At 46.1% G+C, this 21,866-nt stretch overlaps 1 protein-coding gene across 2 annotated transcripts; it reads left to right on the forward strand.

Moving 5' to 3' along the window:
- The first annotated feature begins 6,137 nt into the window (after positions 1-6,137).
- On the forward strand, positions 6,138-21,236 carry LOC8043558 (purine nucleoside phosphorylase). Of its 2 annotated transcripts, none has more exons than XM_029982192.3 (6): positions 6,138-6,533; positions 16,806-16,975; positions 18,244-18,347; positions 19,189-19,364; positions 19,731-19,924; positions 20,225-21,236. In XM_029982192.3, exons 1-6 carry the CDS (start codon positions 6,490-6,492, stop codon positions 20,425-20,427), a joined length of 891 nt encoding a protein of 296 aa, XP_029838052.1. In that variant the 5' UTR covers positions 6,138-6,489; the 3' UTR covers positions 20,428-21,236. The 2 variants fall into 2 exon arrangements, with proteins under 2 accessions (XP_029838052.1, XP_029838053.1); XM_029982193.3 differs by lacking the exon at positions 6,138-6,533 and adding an exon at positions 13,757-13,939.
- Positions 21,237-21,866: the final 630 nt, after the last annotated feature.

Here is a 21,866-nt window from a genome sequence, read left to right on the forward strand (position 1 = left end):
TCGTCTTCTATATATATATATACATATATATATTTTTTTTTGGCAAATGAAATTACTCATTCCGACACGCGTGTTCTATTTCAAATGAAACCACTCTATAATCGTAACTTGACTGGTAATTTAGTATTTTTTTTTTCTTAGCAACAAAAGACAATATCTTTTTACTATAGTTTCAATATGCATAAGTTCTAGATTACGTCGTCTACATTTCCAGTGTTCCTGTAAATGATGGACCCCATTGTGATCAGTCCCGTTAAAACACGTCACTGGCAGCGTGGCTAAAACCCTCAGGAGGGTGTTCTTGATGTAGCCGTTCACCTGGCATCATCAAGAACATGGGCGCACCAACCGGGGGGGGGGAAGGGGTGCAAGGCATGTGTTTTGCCCCCCCCCCCCCCCCCCCCCCCCCGAAGCAGCGCGCCACTGGGCAGGGCAAACACTGGCCGGCGGCGCCCAAGGGATACCAAGGGCACCTCCCCGCCGCCCTGGGGAAGGGGGGGGGGGGGGCGGGGGGGGGGGGGGGCGCTCGTTAGCCCCCTACTCAAAAACAAGTTGGTACGCCACTGATCAAGAAGGAAAGAAGTCCCCGAACTGGAGGGGGGGACGAGGTACGCAAGCAAGCGCATCATTGATGGATGACATGGATGAGAAACAAGAACACGTGAGACTACAATGGAACTCTGAAGTGAATATTAAGTTCGCAGTTGACGGAGGATATTGTTTGCCTCCCATGGTTTGGTGCTATCTTCCCAGAGCTAGGTTGTGCCTTGATTGCTTTGTGTTTTCTCTGGCGATTCTTTTGTTGGTTTTAGTCGTTGTTTTTCCCCTCGAAGTTTATGTCCCCCCCCCCTCTCCTCACTTATGTGATGTTCTTCTTGAAGGGACCTTTAAGGTATTTAAATGAATAGATAAACCAATACAGCAACCCGCGCAAGACGAGCATCTGGAGAGCCATGACGCCATCTATGCAGGCTATTCCGGCGACAATGGGATTGCGTGTTCCCGCGAGCGACCAATCTCTGCTGCAGCTAAGCTGATGCGCTGGCACTCTCCACATCGCGCCATTGGCATAAGTGAGGTGTTTTTCGCAGCTTGTTTGTTCGCAGACGTTTGCCGCCGTAGGGTTTGCTGCGGGAGCGAGACGCGTGGCTGACCGCAACCGAATGCACTGAGCCAGGCTGCTTATCGTCGCTCCTCCTTATCGCTCCGAGTTGCGTCGCCCGTTGCTGTTGTCGCGCGTCTGGGTCGCAAATATCGAGGACGGGCCTCCCGGAGGCTCGAGCTGATAAGGACACCGCCTTATCCGCAGCTGAGCATCGTACGAGCGGAGCTTATCGCACTGTCTCCTTTTACGGGGCGGTATGAATTTCAGTCGCGATCGCTGCCGAACATGTGGAACGCGATGGCCGTGTCCTGTATGCATAGTGCCTCTATATAGTCTTGCGCACTTTCTGTGAAATGAGACTTGGCGGGATCGTTTAGTCGGTCGGCGGTGTTCCCCGTTGGCTTCATAATGATAACGACGGCGTCTGGAAGTACCTGAGGGGGGTGTGTCGACTAAAGAGATAACTGGGCTCTCTCGGTGTCGCCTGCACGACAAGCCCCGAGGAGGACAAGCCGAGGATGAGCCGTCGCGTCATGTCCGCACGCGCTGATTACGCTGATAGCGCATCAAATAAATGCTTGAAAGGCGGTTTTTTTTCCCCCGACTGGTATACCGTTTCTGAAAGCGATAATCCTCTCTCGGCGTCAGTATTTTCCTGCCTTGTGGAATGTAAGGTACGGCCTAAAGTACACTGTAATAAACAACTAAGTTTTACAGTCTTCTGACTTTACTCGTACGTCGCCGCTCCGGTATACCGAAGCGGTTACTGCAAAATCCGCAGTTTTTTGTTTGTTCTTTTAATAATATTGTGGTAGACACTGAGTCGACGTCGATTTTCGCTAATAGCGACGTGCGCCACCAAAAGTGTCGCCGTGGTCGAAGTTCGCGATTGGCCGAACCATAGCTTCCTGGGCACTGACAATGCCTGCCCAAATGCCGGTTCACGGCGAGGCAAATCCTGGTCGCGACGTCCGGTGCGGGAACCAACAGAGGGCGCCACCGAAATTTCTCGTCGCTAATTGTCACGGACAGCTTAAGAAATGGAGGGCGTGGCTCAGCACGCTACTTGCTTCGTGACTGGCTCTTCTGCTTAATCGGAAAATGCCGCAATCTGATTGGATGCGATGCGATAATGAGATGCTCGGGACTCAGCACGCCAAGCGTTCCTTAAGATGTCCGCGACTGTAGTTGGAGAGGGAGGGGAAGACAAAACCATAGAGTGACGAGGTGGTCATTGTAGTCTCGGGAACAGGCTACACCATGCTCGCTGAGGTGAAGCGCGAGAGTCAATGGTGCGTTTTAGTAGATCGTTCCGATGACTCCGATAACCGTCCCCGATACCCCGCCGCCGCCTTTGCGCATGCATCGTATCGTTATCGGGTGTCGTCATCGGGGGTAACGGGAGTATCGGGAACGATCTATACCAAAACTCCCTTGCAGCGAGTTTTTGAAGAGCGTACGCCGTACGCAAAAGGTTTGTGCGCGCAAAGGAATATATCGTCGTCGCTATGCGGCAATCTAAGGCGCGGTTTGGGTTCCACGCATGCGCACTGGCGACTACTCTATCTCTGCGTTTACGCTATTCCATCATCTGCGGTCGCAATATCTCGCGTTAACAAGATCTCTAGACGTGCGCCCTTTGTCCGCAATCAGGCTCTCGCCGGGCGATGCATGTATAGGCTATAGTCGAGTGGCGAGGTGCCGCAGTGTTTGCAGGTTTGCGAGAATAATGCCCCCATAGATCGTTATACTCGTCTAAGGGCTATCGGGTTCCGGCATTCCAGAAGCTTCATGTTGGCAGTGCATAAACTTTACTGGAGGTTGTTATTTATGACGGTGTTGTTCATTCTGTAGGTTTTGACAAGTCGCTGGTTGATTTTGCTGACGTGGTTTGCGTGTGGTGCTTCTGTAGTGTGATATTGCACCGCCAATGATGTTGCTTACTTAGGGAGGTTGTGTCGTATTCTGACGTAGCTCGGTTGGGGGAAAATGCCAAAATTGTTTTATTTTCTGATTGAAAGACGCTAGAGTTGAAAGGGTTTCAACTACTATTTTTTATTGTTTATTTAATGCATCTCTATCGAAACTCTTCACTTTAGTTTGCGTTGCCCAACCCAGCTAACGTCGGGATTCAACATGGCGACCTTCACAGGAAAATGGGTTTTGGAGAAATCCGCACTCCGGGCTTGGACAAAATATACGCTGAAATGAATTGAAATATCAATTCAGAATACGCGTGCGTAAATGTATTTTATTAAAGGGTGAAAATAAATGTTCAAGATATACCGCCACAAAAACTGCAAATGCTGCAACAAGTAATTGATCGCCATCACGTTCTTCGGGGCATACGTTTCGCTTTCATCGATCTGTTGTACGCGCTTGAGTGCACTAAATAAGTAATATAAATCAACGTCCGCGTTGATGACCCATTTTACTACACAGATTACCTTTTAGAAGTAGTGATATCGCTCTATTGCAAGAAGTAAAAAATGGCATCTAAAACAGACGAACGTAACTTATCTCATTCAAATGTAGTGGCATCGGTGGCCGAGCGGGCTAGCGCACACCAGCTCAAAGCACGTGGGGCGAAAGCTCGCGCTGCAGAGCTCAGGGATCCTGGGCTCCCTCCCCGCCCCTGCCTGTTTCGATATGGATGAGCATCGTACCGGCGTGCGGTCGTGTATCACTAGTGCGTGGCGCACGTTAAAGACCCCCGGCTAGCGGTTGTACTGCACTGGCTAAATTTCTCATCTACAGCCGGGAGACAAGTCGCCCGTTGAGGCAGACTAAGTTCTAAGTTGTGTAAACATACACACACCCCAATTTAAAAAAAAATCATTCAAATGTTATTTTTTTGCACGTACATCAAACATTCGAGGACGAATGTTTGGGCCGGTTTTCCTCCTCCTTACGACGACCATCTTTACGAGACCAAGCAGAGCAACCACAAGAGAATAGTTCGTACTGGCGTACAGTCGCCACTAAAAGAGATCAGCACGAACTAGCGATTGCCGGGCCGGCGAAAGGGCTGCACGTGGCGCTGCAGTCATGCCAACACAGCGGGAACGAGATTGCCCGGAGGGAGCCATCTTTGCAGCACGGAGGAGTTCGGTCAGGAGGATAAAGACGGTAGCAAAACGGTGGCAAATCCTGGGCGCTGACATCGGCGCTCCCGAGGGAAAGAACGAGAAAGAGAGCGATAGAAGAGCGTAGAAAGAAAGCAGACGAAATGTTAGGCGCGTTCGTTTTGCCTCGACGAATTGAAGTAGCTCGAGCGCTTGCCAACTTTATTTCGCTTTATACAATGCACGATTCCGGTGTTTTCCTCCAAAGTAAGCTAGAAAAGAAGAAGGTACAGACCTTACCGGTGATGTTTTGCTGCTTGTCCGTGCGTATTAAGGCGTCGCCAGCGATATGGGCCCATCGGGACCGCAAACTGGGACCGCCGATGTCCTTGTCTATGCCCCGCGTCTGCCAAACGCGGCCCCAATGCATGGGGTCAATGCGCGTTCGGAACACAACCGCTTTGCCCCAGGCTTTCACCGGCCATGCATTACTTGGCAAAGTTTTTTCCCCTTGGTCGTTGAAAGCAGTGACCTTTTTTATTAACTGTTTTACTCTCACCAAAGGTTATTAAGAACGGGCAACAAACATAAATGACAGTACCAATCTAAAAAAAAAAAATGCTTGTGAAACGATAACCATCAGCGGGAGCACCCCCGATATTGAAAGGTGGGCACGGCCCGACTCTTTTTGCCTATTCGTGACAACGCAGCACCACGTGCGACGATTTCACCGTTCCGGCCGTCGATGACTTCTGCTAATCATTTTTGGTGCCGACTGTTTTTTGGATATCCGGCACGGAACTGGTCACGACGAAGAGACCTGGAAGTACGCTTGCAGCTTTTTGGACTGAACCAACACGCAAGAGCTAATTTCTGTAACAATTTGGTTCTCACAAGCTCTAATCTATAATGCCTGTACGCAGCTGAACAATATAAGGCGCCATGAGGGATCATTTTTCAAGGAAATCTACACCGTTGTCTTTCCAGTAACTGTCTCACTGTCCATCGCTTAACATGTTTTTTTTTTTTATTTTTTTTAACATTTTATAGGGGTGTAGTCTGTTAATTGTGCTCCTTTCCATCACAACGATATCATCGCGCCTAAAAGTTACTACAGATTTTCGAGTGGTCCAGGCTGGTGGGTCAGACGAGGACCCGTTTGTAGGAAGGGAACACGAAACGGAAGAGGACTAAGTCCAAGGCTACAGGGCCGAAGGACTAGTTTGCAGGCACATAGCCTCCGTATAGAGGAGGCTATGGCAGGCACCTCCTGTGATGCTGATTCTGCAAGCGGGCGTGGAACCGCTTCTCCAAATAGCTATACAGGGAGTCAAAGTCTATATTCAGTGAGTTCCTCCGCTAAGCACATATTTCGCGATGATCGACGAACACTACCTTAAAGGCGGTGGCTTTTCTATGTGTAAATCTTGAGATCGTTATCCTAGTCGTGTTGCATCTTCCCTTTCGTTTTACTGAACTTCACCCACCCGTTGTCATATATATATGCGCCAAGAGACCACGGTGCACGCAAACAAAACGAAGCGTATACCGTAGCTTCCTTTTAGTCGCTAACTTACTAAAAAAAAAAAATTAAATAGAGGAAAACGTCGTGACCACGCTTGAAAGAAAACTAATGAAGAAAGCGTTGCGGGTGGGTGAGAGCGGTGCTTTCCACCTTTTTCTCTGACCGACGTCTTTTCGCGATCTGTTCCACCCTCGGCATTACCGGGTCTGCCGCGCACGTTTGCATCGTCTCTTCCTTCGGTGTAAACCTGCCCGACCACCTCCAACCGAGAGCTGGCTTAAAAGCTTCCCCCTTCGCCAAAAAAAAGAAGAAAAAAAGGAAGAAGAGAAAACAGAATGCGACACAACAAGGAATCTCACGATAATGGCATAAGAAAACAGCAGCGAGGGGAAAAAACAACAGATGTGACCTCATCTCCGAGCATGTCATTCGAACCAGACAGGATCTGTCGCTCCGGGGGAAGGCACATCTCCCTCTCGGAACCCAGGCACGAGACAACCCTGGCCACGAATGATTACCCATTGTCATCGAAGCTACTATCGGCGTCTCTCTCGCACGCAGGAAAGGGCCAAGGCCAGTCTCTTGCAGAGGCGGTCCAGGGTGCCGCGAACCTCTGTGGTGATGGCGATTCGCCCGAGAGGTCCGCCCTCTCCCAGCCGACGCACTGTGCTCGAGTAGCCCTCTCCCTGATCGGTGTGCAAGAGCAGACGAAGCCGGCGGAACTGGAGATTTACAGCCGACTCGCGTACTCGACCGCTCCGTTGTCGCCGCTCAAGCGCTCTCTCAACTCCACGATGGCCAAGGTACCGGGACAGTCATTCGAAAAGAGCGTTGAAGGGTGAGCTGAGGCCGGTTGGCTTTCGAACTGTCCTTGCGTTCGGGTCTGGTCTTCTCTAACTATTGGGGAAATGAAAACGCTCAACTCGAACGATTTCGGGTTCTTTGCTGATAGGTGGACTTTGCATGTGGACGGTTGGTCTGATCAGTGATGACCTAGATCCTGAACGTAAAGATTTAAAGGTCTTTGATTGTTCGTAATGCTATTTCAACAAGTTTTCTTTTTTTTTTTTAATAAAATTTTTATTGTGGCATACTGGCAAATTCCACCCCCATTTCATTCCGTGGTGTGGGTGCAATTTCGCAACAGATGTTCAGATGTCTGCATCCCTGTTGTGATCCATTCAACTAGTGCTTTTGTGTTGTCTTCCGTGGCACCATTGTTTTGAAAGGTTTTCTCTCATCTGACAGCGGGCCACCTATTTTTATTCTAAGGCGTACACGAGAACAGGCAAGCATTGATGAATTTCCAGACTCGCTCGGAGTCATGTTGATATTTGTTCATATCTTAATGACACTGTCTGCACCTTCATGTTAATATTGTTAAAGCCGTTAGTGGCCCTTCTCATAGCACTTCATGTGTTCCTTGTTGCAGAAATATCCAATGCAAATGAATAGGCTTCGAGTGTGCTGCCTGCTTAATATTCCGAGGGCATACAGAAAAAAAAAAAACGGAAGCAAGACAACCTTGTTTTATTGGGTTATTTACTCTCAAGCCTTGACGTTCCAAGGAAATTATTCGCACGGTCGGTCATTATTCACGTAGGAGATAGCCGGCTAGAAGACTTGTCAGATGTTTTGTTCGCCACATTTCCCAAGGACGGCTGCAACTCTTCCAAGACTGATTTGGATCGAGGAACAGGCGCTGTATATTCCTGTAAGAATATTCAGCGCTTGCTCGGGATATGTTGGCTCTCTCAGTGTTTTGTTTTAATAGAAACTGCATTTCCTTTTACATTTAGTCAATTATGCAGTGATCCTTTGTGTGAGCATAAAGCGCTTGAATGTTGACATCCCATATGTTGTGCAGTCGATATGTGCTCTTACTCTAGCTGTAACAAACAAACACGGATTTAATTAATGGGAGTGTAAGGTGTGGACGCAGAGAGTGCGCCGGTGGCCGATGTGTAAAGAGGGTGTCAGTGCGACAGATATGACTGTGAAGCCGGATTCACATGGTGCGATTTTACTTGCGATTTCGCAGATGCGACATGACTCGAGCGGCAAAAAAAAAAAAAGCGTTGTGGATGCTGCGGTGCTAGCCGTCGTACTTGCGAAATCGCGAGTAAGACCTCACCATGCGAATCGGGCTAAAGCCAGGAAACGCAATTGCGACGATTTCCTCTATCGGACTGTTGTGACTAAGTAACTTATACCCCTGTTTAAAGGGCAATTCATATACATTCAGAACGAAGGCCTTTAGAAACTCGGGGAAGCAGCGTGCGCCGAAGGGCACGCGCAGAGTAGAGATTACGCGTGCTGATACCTGCTTCTCTAAAGGCTTTTGAATTGCCTGTGAAACAGGGGTATGAGCGACACGCTTACTTACAGAGTAGCGTATCTTTGCATGAACGTTAATGCGATGCTGTTTTTTTCAGCAGCTAACGCTAGCAAAGATAAGATCTTCGAACGTCGTGTGTATCTACAGCATTGAAATGAGCGGCGGCCTAGCAACCAGATTCCTGGAAAGTGCAGAGATAGGGAGAAAAGAGACGGAGGTCGAAAACGGGAGAGAGGGACGTTACCGGAATTCTTCTTGGGACCACGTGATCGAATGTAGAGAGAAGACCCCTCGCTCGAATTTCATGTATCTCGCGATAACTTTCTCCAAGTTCGCATTTACGGAGGCCACCGCTCCCCGCAAGGAATGCGACTTTGAGAGACATTTTGCGAAGAGCGAGGGAACAGGGTGCTCTGCTTGTTTCGGGCCCCACGCCCATCTCCTCTCTTTCTCTTCTTTATCTCTCTCTCTCTCCCTCTCTCTTTCTTGCTTTCTTTCATTCCTTCTTACCTATCCGTTTCCTTTGCGCGCGTTTTTAGTGGCCGAGTCGCTGTAAATATTTCAAATTTTAATTAGATACCAGAAGCAGCGGTCGTGGTTGACCTGGCTTGACCGCTTCGCGTATGTTGTTTCGCGATGGATGAGTCGCCGTCTTCAAGAATGAACGTCTATTCGTCACTCTGCTTGTACTTCACATGTCCTTGAGTGTACCACATGAGCTGAAACTTTTTTTTTTCTTTGTGAAACGATATTTTGAATAACTTCTCGTTTTCTATCTTGCACTTGGGCTTCGTACGCGTGTGCAGTCATTCCTGCGCCGTTTAGTCTCGTTGCCTAATAAAGCTCGGTCTGTGCTTTAGGTCTTCAGTGTGTCCAAAATCTGTCTACTAGCTTCCTTGACATTCGTCTTTCTACTTGACTGAGCAACGCGCAAGCATACAGAGTGCCATTGGCGACCTGCGGGACCAAAAGCGCCGCTGGGGTCCGCATTCCACGACTGGCCAGACGCTCACTATAACGTCTTTAGTGGGATTAATTGTCCTTTCATCGACGGAAATATGAGCTATATATGTCAGACTGTCAGCTTTGACGGTGTTGGTTTAAGAATACGATGATGCCAAGCTCCCGCCGAGCTCTTTTACATACTCCATCAAACTTGTATGACCGGCACGCTCGTGCAAGCTTCAGTGTAGTTCGCAACTGATGATAACTAGCCAAGATTTCGACTTGCGACATCACGGCAAGGCAAGTGCTGATCTTGACGTCTCGGAGAGGAATCTTAAGAGGACGCCACCGAAACATCTTGGCGCTAATAGCAGTTTTCCTAGGCACGCTTAGCCAAATCGTGTGATTTCCCTCTGAGCTTTGCCTCTTCGGTCATGCTCGCTCCGATTGTCCTTGTGCGAAGCGTCGATTATCTGCGTCCGCCAATTATCTCCAGCGTTAAGAATCTTGTTTGGAATGGCAAAAAAGATACGATGTTTTCGTAAACACGTCCATGCGTGGGTAGAAAACGCGCCCCCTCACTCGGACACAGATTCAGCAGCACACGCCTTCAGGTCACAAGATCCGCGTCGCATTAGGATACATAATACCCGGCGGACCGCATACGAACCATTGACCCTTGACTCAGATACGGTGACGCGTGAGTCTCGATAAACACTCCCTTTAGGCTCCACACGATCGCTTTCTCAGTTTACCGAGTCCCAAACCAATCGGTTGTCTCGGCGCGCGTTAATATCGGCACGCACTTCGCTCGACCCCGATACAATCGAACGCAATTTCGTCGAAAACGTTTCTTCGAAAGCTGATGAAAAGAGCGATAGTGCGCCGTTACTTTGCTAAAAAACGCGGACTTTTATTTTTTTTTTTTTTTCGTTTGTAATGTAACTATCAATTAAGATTTGTTTCCTTCTTCATCATCATCATAGTAATTTAATAAACCTTCGAGACCCTTACGGGCATTACACAAGGTTCTTACATTGGTATAATTAAGACGGCCGTACCCGATCACTTTGAACATTAACACGATAGGGTCGCAGAGACTTCTGCGTGCTTTATTCCTAGTATTTGTTTTCGAGGTCACGCGCGTTGATGTCCCACGAGGCTATGGCGGTTTTACTCACGTTTTGTAAGTCGGGCGACCAAATCATGAACCGGTCGCCGAGCAGCGACACAAGTAACAAGAGTAAACACTTACAGGGTGTTACTCCCACGACTCATGGATTCTGGAAGTCCTGAACCGACCAAGTTGCCTGCAACTTCATATTTCTTAACTTCTACGTATAGTCGCTGAAAATCGTAGCACTCCGACTTTCTATTTCAAATATAATTCCTAACATATCGATGTCACATAAAAATTCGATCTATGGTTTTGAACGTTGTACCTTATTACAACAAATGTGTGCCGAGGACGCCGGACAAAGAAGCTTCCAATTTAGGAAACTTGATTATGTCCGGTGTCCTTGCACGTACAGAACACCGACACAATCATAAAATAAAACAACAACACTACTCACCTCAAACAAAATGAGCGCACAGTTTCCTAGTTAAGCAATGAACATCAATGTGGTCGCAGACGAAGTTGTTAAGCAATGTGGGCAGGTTATGTTCCGCATTGCCGGTTGTTCTTCCCTTCCTTCTTTTCCCTTTTTGACAAAAACCTCGTCGTTGGGACATACAACACTGAAACTTTACGTGCCGAACCTCCTCGTATTTAAACGTCCCCACACCTGTCCAGTGCTGAACAGGACGCGTACCCAAACGTTCTCTACTTTGTTTCACCCTGTGTCAGAACACAGCCGACACTAATGGCTAGTTGGGCCAATCAAAAAGCGACAAAAGCGCAACGTCACCGCGGTCGCCATCTTTCCGTGTCTGTGCTATCGTTGACTAACCCAATCAAACCGCAATGACTGCTTTCCCTGCGGTAGATTGGTTTAGCCAGTGATAACACAAGCACAAAACGATGGCGAACGCCGTGACGTTGCGCTTTTATCGCTCCTTGATTGACCCATCTAGTGTCTGTATTGGTACGCACTCTGGCCTTGACTACGCTTGGACTTGCGGTGAGAAGGAGTATATACTCGTATATATTGTACCGGATTATTTGAGCACAGTGTCCGCACTGCAGCGTCCGGTCCACAAACGTTCTAGACCTATCCTCGTTCTCAAGCAGAAACAGACGGCGCCAGGCGAAAACTGTTCCATTTTCTTATCGCCGGATCCTGGGGATTCAACGCCCCGGTTTTATCTCGTAGAGCGGCTCTCGTCCGAGACCCTGGGGACTCCGACGGTCGTCTCGCGTAACGCGACGCCTTTGGAACTCAAGCCTTGCGCTTGTTGGAGATGAGTCGGTGCAGTGAAGTGCAGGAGCTGCTGATTCCGCTCCTCTCGCCTCGAAGAGTTATCGCTTCGCACACAAACTCGGACGATGGGGAACGTCATTCTGTACACCCGGCGTCCTATCAGCCACTGACTGGGGGTTATTAGCTCGTTTCAGGTGTTGGATAGAAGAACGTCTGGCTGATATGATTAGTCCGCCTCACACTATGTTTATCTTCCGGGATTCCTTTTTTTTTTTCTTTGTTCCCAATTTCTTTTTCTTCTGTGGTTGAAGTTTTTTGGGGAGATTTCCCAAATGTGACGTGTCGTGACGGTTATGGGCCACTGAACTCACCGGTATTGTGTCATCAGCCTTGCTCGAGCCTTTAACAAACGATGCTCCGCATGAGTTAGCGTAAACTATGCGCGTGTTTTCAATGTAACGGAAGCAAAGGTTTGCCGTTTCGGGGAGAAATAAATATACACAAAAAAAAAAAAAAAAAAAAAAACAGGAAACTACACACATTGAAATAAAGAGGCATTTCTGGCTGCGTTGAATCCGTGGGCGCGTATTTAGAGGCATGTATACACTCAGACAAGATGGCCAATGGGCGAGCTATGTTTTTCCCCACCCTGAACAACACGTAACTCGGTAATAAAGCATGGGCGGACACTCCGTTTTGTTCTTCGTTGCTTAACTCCCACTCCGCGATTCCTGAATGTCGATATAGAATCTTGAAAAAACTGTCACACAGCCGACTGTATTTATTCGAGGGAAAGTGAACCCTCGCGGCTAATTTCACAGCTAGTTTGGAGGCAATCTATCGCATGAAAGAGCTGCATGTAAGTTTAAAAAAACTTGACTCCAGGGTTTTTTTTTTTTTTTTTTTTTTTTTTTAGGAACGAATTGTTGTGTTAAGAAGACATCTAATTTAAATCAAGGTCCGAGGTAAAGCTTGGGATGTTTGGTGATTTAGAATGACAAGGAAACAGCGCTAGTCAACATGAACGAAACGTGGAGGGATACGACTCGAGACAGCCAGACCTCTTTGTTTGTTGTGTTAGTTTTCTCGCCGCCTCTTGCGTTTCCATGATCCGTTTACTCATATTCCATTCTCCTTATTCGTGTGATGAGGTCCAGGGAGAGTAGGCATGCAAGGGAAAATGTCAGCCTCCTTTGCTACCGGCTAAAACGTGACCTTAGACGATAACTACACCATTTTTAAGGTGTTTAAGTTAAGTTTCAGAAGGCAGAATGCCCATTTAGAGATTATAAACTTGAGAGAGAAAAAACATTTAGACGCTAAACACACAGAGAGGGACAAACACAACACGGCCTTCGCAGCTGTGTTTGACAGGCTGTTCCATTTGTCTTTCTCTTTGTGCTCCTCGCCTCTGGGTTTTCTCATGGTTATATTTTTTAACCACCTCGCCTGCATTTAACTGTTATTTCAATCAGAAATTATAGTTGCTCTTTTAGACTTATTGGGACTTGCATACTTCGATATCTGCAAATTACGTTTATATTGAAACTAGAATGTTGGGGTCAGTCGATCACTTTGTCTACTTAAAGGAAAAATTTAGTGACGTTACAGACAGTACATAATGGCGGATTTTGCGCCTACGTGCACTGAACCGAGTTTCCGAGCACGTGCTAACCGTGAGCTTCGGTGACATACTATGTGTCATCCTGGTCACTACCAAACCTGCCGTTCAAAGCCAGTAGTAAGTCACAGCGGTGTTATTCCGAGAGTAATGCTTCCCTTAACGTCAACTTATCAGGACGGAGCCTGATGCGATAGACCATTATATATTATAATAAAAATAACTTTATACGACGTTTTGAATTTGTTGTAATATTTGAGCAATCACTGGACAGTGCATATAATTTATATAACTTTAGAGCCACACTTTGGGGATAAAACAGAAGCAATAAAAACTCAGATGGGTGACCTTTTGGGGTTCTTTTTAGGACTAGACCGTAGTTGCCTGTCCCCCGCCTGTTCCCCTGCTCTTTGCCTGAATAAATGGTGGGATTTGAAACAGGCTTATCTCACCTCTAATCTTCGTTCATTCTCTCGCTTCCTTCTTTCCTATCCTATAATTTCTGTAAAGATGCCTTGTCAAACATGCCACCATACAACCGACAATCTACTTCAAAGCAGGTTTTTTTTGTTTTGTTTTGTTCTTTTTAGTACAGTTTTCGTTGTTAAGCTGATCTAGGAGGAAGGTCAAGTCGTAATTCTGCGTTCTTAGCTTTCAACGTGATTTCGGGCTCAGGTGCGTTAACTGATAAGTGACCAACGATAAGAGAGGTAGGCAACTCTAATCAATGAGCGGGATAAAAACAAAAAAAAGAAGATTACATGCATTTTCCACGCACGCCTTGTCGTTTGGCTGGCGGAGTAGTTGGGCCTGTTCGCAGTGGTCGTTAAGTTATTAGCGACGGGAAACTTATCAGCCCGACAGCCTGTATAAAAGCAACTTCTGTCTTGTCAGAGCTCGCTTTGAACGCAAAAACCTTCGAGTGGTCTGTCGTTGTTGATTACGCAAACTTCAAACATGACCGCCAAAGAGGAAAAGTAAGCCACTTTTTTTCTGTTGTTATTCAATATTACTTTATCGGAACTTGATATATCTGCGCTTATATCCTCATTTGAGTTGGCGTCGTCGTAGATGGTTATAGCTGACCATTATTAATTGTCTTCGAGTAAAAGTTAAAAAAAGAAAATATCGTCGGGCCATTTTATGGCAAGGGTAGCCTGTAGAGTGAGCCAAGATACGTAGATTGTTTCTGCCCACACGTCTTGAACAAACATGCTAAACAGTGATGGCAGTGTGCCACACTTGTCCCAAATTGCGTCATGAACGACTGTCTGCTACATCTTGCGCCAAAGCGTAATTTTGATCCAAGAATTGCGCCACACCTGTCCAGAGGTGGGCTTAAATAAGGCAAAAGATAAAAATATATTATTATTGGCTCATTGTAATATTCAGACAAGTAAAAGGTAACGAAAATGGTACAAATGTGTATTTCACAGCCTCTCTACCTACCGTAAAACTGGTTTCATCTTAGGTCAGAGCACAGTCGAAAGCTCAACACGTACAATCACGAACACACCTTCTAAAAGTAAAAGTCTAGGGGCATTCGCTGCGCTTGGTTGGTCCTGTCGTCGCCTACGCTTTGACTTGAGATGAGACGAAGTGTTGAAATTGTTCGTCAATTGCGCTGGCCCCGTCATTGTTTGAATTTCCAGACGATGCCGGCGATGTCAGGAGCTAAGAGTCGCGAGAAAAAAAAAAGTAAAATAGTGAGATGGCGGCTACTGTAACAAGACAGCTGGGCTAGTTGTCTGGACTTTAAACATGGTGCAGGTGTAACAGCGCGTAACACACTCCACAGGACGAGCGCTGATCAGCGCTTGTCCTGTGGTATGTGTTTGTTGGTACGCGCTGTTACACCTGCACCCTGTGTAACAAGACAAAAACCAGGGTCTTTTACTCCTGGCGATATCACTTGATGATTATGCGTGTCACGTGCCTCCATGTCGTGGTTACAGTGTATACCGTGGCACTTGTGCCACTCGCGTCAATCTTCACGGCCTTGCACCAGCGCGCGCGCGTCGAGCTTCGCCGCTTCGCACCGGAGTGCTAGGAACAGCGGTTGATGTGGGGGAGAGCATGGCTTAGCGCGATTGGCTCGGAAAGCATGCTTTCCGAGCCTCTAATTTTAAAGAGGTGTGCCAAAAAAAAGGAGGAAAAAAACGTCGGTCTATTTTGGAATGAATATGTTAGTCAAGTTAGGAATTCCCATGCAGCGGTCAAGGGAAAGGGCAACGAACTTTTACTCAAATCTAATTCGAACGCAGCTAAAACGCGGTGTCACTCTTAAAGCACAAGTGTAGCTTCTGCTAATATTTGTGGTTGGTTGTTTTTGCAGCTTACGAAATTAAAATCTTGAGTTTGGTGTTCATAAACCTTGGGGGAACGTATTTTTATTGATATACATTATAGCGGATATGCAGACTTTTGCCGGCATTTCAGAGAAATTATATTTACAGGCTGAACTAACTATCGAGTGTAAAAAAGGAGGGAGAAAGAGATAGGCTTTATCTTCATTGAAGTGTTTCGGCGTGCTTAATTTTCGATTTTTTTAGGACCGTTTTAAATGGAATCTGCTCTAACCTAAGCATTATTTCTAAAAAGAGTTTTTTTTTGCGTCCCGTCTATCCTTATTACAACAGATAATAAGTAATATGATTCAGTATCAAAGAAGGGCCCTCAGTCGTTAGCACATAGGAACTTATTTAGCGATGTAATAATTTCATTTTCAAGGGACGTGGCAACAAACGTTGGCATCAGTTCCACAAGCGTCAGTGGCTACTCCAAACCAATATTTCGCCTGCTACGAAACCTGCTACAAAAGGTTCAATGCTGCTTCCAACACTGTGCTAAGTCTCTCGGCGAAATCTCGGGAACCACTCTGAGGCTTCCAAGTGTCTCCTTTTCAGGTTATTCCTACCAGCCTCGAAAACTTCTTTTTATGTATAGCTGATGAGGGGTATGGAGAAAATTTTTAATGGTACGCTCTTCGCATATCGAGTTTTCTGAAGATGCGTAATATTTCTGTCGCTCATACTGTTTTTAGCTGTCACACTCGAGTTTTGGCATTTTCCTTTTTTTTTTTTTTTTTTTTTTCCTTTTCATTACAGGCTTGTTTGCAGGCTGACGTAAAAAAAAAATGAGATCGTTTACGAGAGCGAAAACATTTTGATGTTTGATACCGGAGTATCTTTACTACTCAGATATTAATTTGCTGACTTCCAAATAATCAGAACGAGCTGTTTATTCGTCCAATGTCTGATGGTGATACTATTCGGGTCGGGCGACACAAACGTATCTTTCCGTGTCATGGACACGAGCACAGATATCTGCACCTGGCTGCACTTCAAGATGAAGCATTGTTTTGAAAATTCCGGGAATGATTGGAATGGGAAGAGAGATTCTGAAATGACTGTCGGTTTTATCAGTTCGCACTTGGGGAATCAGGCCAGTGGCATCTTATCAAAAAGTACGTCTAAATAGCAACATCATCGAACATCTTTCTTACACATTATCTTAGTAACAAAATGTCTAGGAACCTGAAGTTGGAAGTTTTACTTTGTCAAAACGGTATAGTGTCCATGTCGTGCCCGTATAAAATTTGTAACTCTACTTCAAAATGAGCTGAACGTGGATGCCTTCGCGCTGTAGACGCCAATGATGAAAACGCAAGCAAACACATGAATGTATTTTTTTTTTTTATCAGTGACATATGGATATTTTTATGATATTTCTGGTATGAGCACTTTGGGCATGCACTCACCAAAATTTTCAATTAATAAATTGTTCATGTGCTATATCCTCAGGCGCTTTATTCTCTTGCTTTGTTTCTATTTTTCTTTGCAGCTACTCTTACGAACACATTGAAAGTATCGCCAACTTCCTGCTGAGCAAGACTGAGCACCGACCAGTCATCGGAGTCATATGTGGGTCCGGTCTGGGTTCCCTCGCTGATCTCCTTGTGAACAGCACCCAGTTCCATTACAAAGACATCCCTGACTTTCCAGTTAGCACAGGTACAGTACATAGTTTCTAACTATTTGTACTTACGCCTGACTGATACGCTCGTCGACCGAAAAAGAAACATCGCATTTATATTGGTGTGCAGAGCTTAGCACGCAATTTGACGGGAGACACCATAATTCTTTGTTCGAATACGAAACTACTACGTTGTAGTATATTGCACTACTTATAGCACTCTGTTCCCGTTGGTTTAATTCAGTGGAGTGAATATTCCGCAGCCTGATGCAACACGACAGTAAGGGCGGAGTTGTGCTACACTTGACCGCTTAACCTTGACTTCCTCCTTGCGGCTCTGGAATTTCTCACGACGTCCACAGTGATAAGTTGTTAGGAGTACAGCAGAAAGATAAGGTCGTCAAGGGACACCATGCGAGTGTGCCTCTGAAAGCAACGTGCCTTGTGAATGCACGCTGGAGGCTGACGCAATTGGCTGTCAGTTTTCAAGTATGGTGCGTTGTTTTTATATCCCCTTGGGTACTATCACTGCAGGTATGCAAAGAGGAAGCGTAATTTTTTTATAATCTGGCCTGTCACTGGTTTGTTGTTCGAGGATCTTCATGCGAGTCGGCTTCTTAACAATGCATTGTGGTACGTAGTTCTATTAAGACTGAGGATATACAAAATCATAATTTGAGGTTTGTATGTATTAACGAGGTTAGCTTCAGCGAACACTGAAGTACCATGTCATTTTACAGTTAGTAACGACTTATCTTTGTCGGAAGTACAATTTTTCCCGAATTCTTTCCAGCACCCAGGTGCTCATGAATCACGAGCAGAGGCAGTTACGTTATTTGTTACCATGACGTCGCCAGCGCCTGCTCAGATTTTTTAAACACAATCCCATGTTCACCATCGCAATATTGTTAGGGTCTAAAAAATATATTTTTTGCGAAAGAGTTCTGATGAGCATGCGCTTGAATGTCTTTACACAGACGTAAAGTTTTGTAGCAGTATCACAGAGGTGGGCAGAAGACACTTAAACGTTTCAACGCTTTCGGACCCCTCGTTGGTGCATTCTTGCAGCGACAACAGGAAGCTTCGTTTATCTGAAGGGTATGTTACTTGTCGCGTCAACGTCCACAATATACAAAAAAAAACGTTTACTTGATGTTGACCACCTTCTGCCCAGGCCTCGTATGAACATTCGTGTAAAATGACACTTTTTGCACGGGCCAGTATATCAATACATATGCGTGAACGTGGATGCGCATACGGAGAACGTCTTCGTATATGCCTCAATCACTTTCAATTCTGTTTACAGTTCCCGGCCACAGCGGCAAACTCGTCTTTGGCAAACTGGAGGGCAAAACGGTCATGTGCATGCAAGGCCGGTTCCATGCCTACGAAGGCTACCCACTTTGGAAGGTGCGACACTATGTATATTTATTCCTGACATTGAGGTCTGACGTTGGGGCTGGCTCTCTTAAAAAATGAAGACTGGAAACGGTATTCACCATTGGTCAGAAAAGGACAAACGAAAACGCGCGATATAGACAGGTGTATATGTCTGTTGTATTTTGTCCTGGAGGTAGGAAGCTTCTGGAGGTGACATGAAGCCGCCACAGGTGAAGCCGGCGGAGGCTTCCGGTTTGGAGGGACACGTCCCCAATGATGACCAAGAACAAAAGACGCTATTGGACGGACTTGGACACCCTTGGGGGCGTTCCCGCCGACCGCGACCTCTACTTCCGGCTCCACTTGAGATTTTATCGTTTGGCTGGCTTGAGGCGGTATGTCGCCTCCTCCTCTTCCTACCTTCGTGTATTTTTGCCTTCTTCTGCGGTCAAACAATGCTGCCTATGCTCAACTAGTCCCTTTTTTGTATTCATGTTTCAGTAGAAAGAACTCTAGAAACGGGAATCTAGGAGATGTCAGAGTGACAATGGATGTTTCAAAAGGTGCTTAGTAAAGTGTCTGTCGCCATTGCAAAGCTTCCCGTTAGTGTGTGTTTTTTGTTAACAATATGGCATGAAAACGTAGGCTGGGCTTTAATATAAGAACATAAAAGAAACGTCAAAGGGTGCGGTCTAACCTTAATTTCCTAACGCGAGTATTGAAGTTGTGAATAACTCACACAGTAGCCAATGCTGGTGGCAAGTGCTCTGTTAGACCCCCCATTTATTATATGAGTCAGGAGTATGTCTTACTCCTACACATTCGCCCTAAGTAGCAGCTTGAGCACACCATATTGCCGTTCTATTCACAGTGTGCCATGCCTGTGAGGCTGATGAAGCTCATTGGAGTGAAAACTCTGATTGTCACCAACGCTGCCGGCGGGATCAATACTAGTTTCAAGGCGGGAGACATCATGATCATCAAGGATCACATCAACTTTCCTGGTCTGGGTGGCGACAATCCTTTAAAAGGACGCAACGATGATAGGTGAGTTATTTTATAACGACGTCGTGCTCCTTTGTGTATAGTTTCAGAGATGTTCAGCGAAATCTTTTCTTTTACGCAAAATCAAACAGACATTTAAACATTTCCGTATAAAAGGGGGGGGGGGGGGGGGAGTTTCGGTAGACTGAATTACAGACTCTTTCTTATCATGCGTGTCATGCGTTAGAAATTTGACACATTTGCCCCCTTCTGATATTAAAAGCAAACCTTGACCCTTAATACTACTTAAAATTCAAACAGCTTTTTTTGTGTGTGTGTTTTTTTAAGGAAGTTATTTAGAACATTCAGCACTCTGAAATTGAATATTCTTGATACTTGGTTTCAATCGAAGCGAATCTTCCCTCCCAGGTGGGGTCCTCGGTTCCCGGCCATGAGCACTGCTTACGACGTCAAGCTTCGAGAATTGGCCAAAAAAATCGGCAACGAAGAACTGGGCATGTGGTCGTATCTCCGTGAAGGTGTCTACTGCATGCTCGGTGGCCCCAACTTCGAGTCCGTCGCCGAGGTTAACATGCTCCGAATCTGCGGGGCTGACGCCTGTGGTGCGTTTTCTTTTATTTTTGTTTTCTCTTTGAACGCCAACGTGAATGGGACTCCGTAAGACGCATAAGTTTATTTAGTAGAAATCTTCGACTCTAGTTGCCTTTTTAAAATTTCACCTAAGTAGCACTAAATAGAACCTTCTCGAGAGTTATATATACCATATGTGTCATGCTAACCAAGTCTCCGAGCGAAACGTTGGTTGGAACTGTGAGGCTTCTAAGACGTTCTGTATCACGTAACTCCTTTACGCGATTTACTTTGTTTCGTTTCTTCACACACTGCATTTGGTCTACTTGCAGGGATGAGCACGGCGCACGAAGTGATCGTGGCTAGGCACTGCGGCATGCGTGTATTTGGACTGTCCCTCATCAGCAACGTTTGCATCTCCAGCTACGATGACCAACAGATTGCAAACCACGAGGAGGTCCTCGCGACCGGCGAGTCCCGGAAGAAGGACATGGAAAAGCTGGTCAGGGCCATGGTCAAACGAATGGACGCTTGAGAAATACACAACAGCCACACAACCCAACCTCCTTTGAGAAGATTCTCGGAGTCCAATCTTCGAAGCGACTTGATCAATTGGTTGCCTCCATGTATGACATGTGATGGTGCACCGAACGATATTCAATCATTCATGGTCAAATCATAAGCGCCACGAGGTCGGGCCCCGTACCCAAATGACTGCCTTAGAATTTGACGGTGTTACCGTATTACGCACCATTATTTGACGTTAGATTGTTTCGCCTTCCAGACGCTCTTCCTGTCACGGCTAATTGAATCTGCCTTAAAACGTGGCATTTATATGTGCAGACCAACGAATTGACTTGCAGACCAAGGGGGCTAACAAGTTTACTTTTTAGACGATTCGTTTTTATAGCACTATTGATTCAAGCGTCTGTAGTTGATTCTTTTTGGCGTGCATAAAGTTATAAACTTCAATCATTATACCACTGAAACGGAATAAGGATGTTTAGAATACCACATTTTATTATTTTATCTCATGCTCTTATACTTACCAACAATACACGATGAGCCACTTCGGTTATCTCATTATGTTTTAAGAATAAATATTAAAATATTTTTAAGGTTCATGCCCGGTGTAGGAACGGTGTAATTCTGCGTGAAGGATGACACGCCGCAATGCCATTTCGATCTTGTGTTTTTGTCAGTCTGCCCCTTTTCTTTCTCCAATTACCTCATTATCGAATGTTCATGTCTGCCCTTCTACAAGTGGTCAAAATGTGTGCAGGTTTTACGCGCTGTGCTTGTAAAACAGCTTGCCCTACATAAAGATCGCATTACACACAAACATCGTTGAAAATGGCGGCCTCATTTTGCGTTGACTCGGCGATCTGAGTTCTATAGTCCACTATGTTAGCACTGTTTTTGGAGGGAACGCACAGCTACGAGGCTATTTCAGGAACGATCAATGTATCTTGTCCAACATGGAGAATTCATATGTGGTCATTAGCACAAGTCATGGGTAAGGTATGCGACTGTGTTGATGTGAAATGCACGTGGAGGAAGCTCGAAGCTCGATGCCAGCACACTTCAACTCCAAGACGCACAGGTATGGCGGTCAATGATTACACCCCGCACTCGGCGACAGCACTCCCGCTCCGGCAGGTGTTTCACTAGTAGTTCCCAGTGCTCGCGCAACAAGAGCACCGGTCGGAGCAATGCTCCGTTTCGTGCATACGCCGTGCAACGAAGTGAAAGCTACTCGCGCTTCAAGAAGTTTCTCATTTGTGTCCGCTATCGTTTACATGAGACGCTTAACAGATATTTTTAGTAGACTGTACGGAAGAGCATTTCGCTAGCGGGAGCTCGTGCCGTCAAGCTTCAGTATGGATTGAATACGCTTGGCCCGCTCACCGCAGCGTCTACTAAAACTCTCTAATAAAACCACGCACTCGAGCGAGGAAGTTTGGCTTCGTTTCA

This window comes from Ixodes scapularis, unplaced genomic scaffold (genome assembly GCF_016920785.2).
Source record: "Ixodes scapularis isolate PalLabHiFi unplaced genomic scaffold, ASM1692078v2 PGA_scaffold9__187_contigs__length_104089568, whole genome shotgun sequence".
In the NCBI taxonomy this organism is placed as follows: Eukaryota; Metazoa; Arthropoda; class Arachnida; order Ixodida; family Ixodidae; genus Ixodes; species Ixodes scapularis.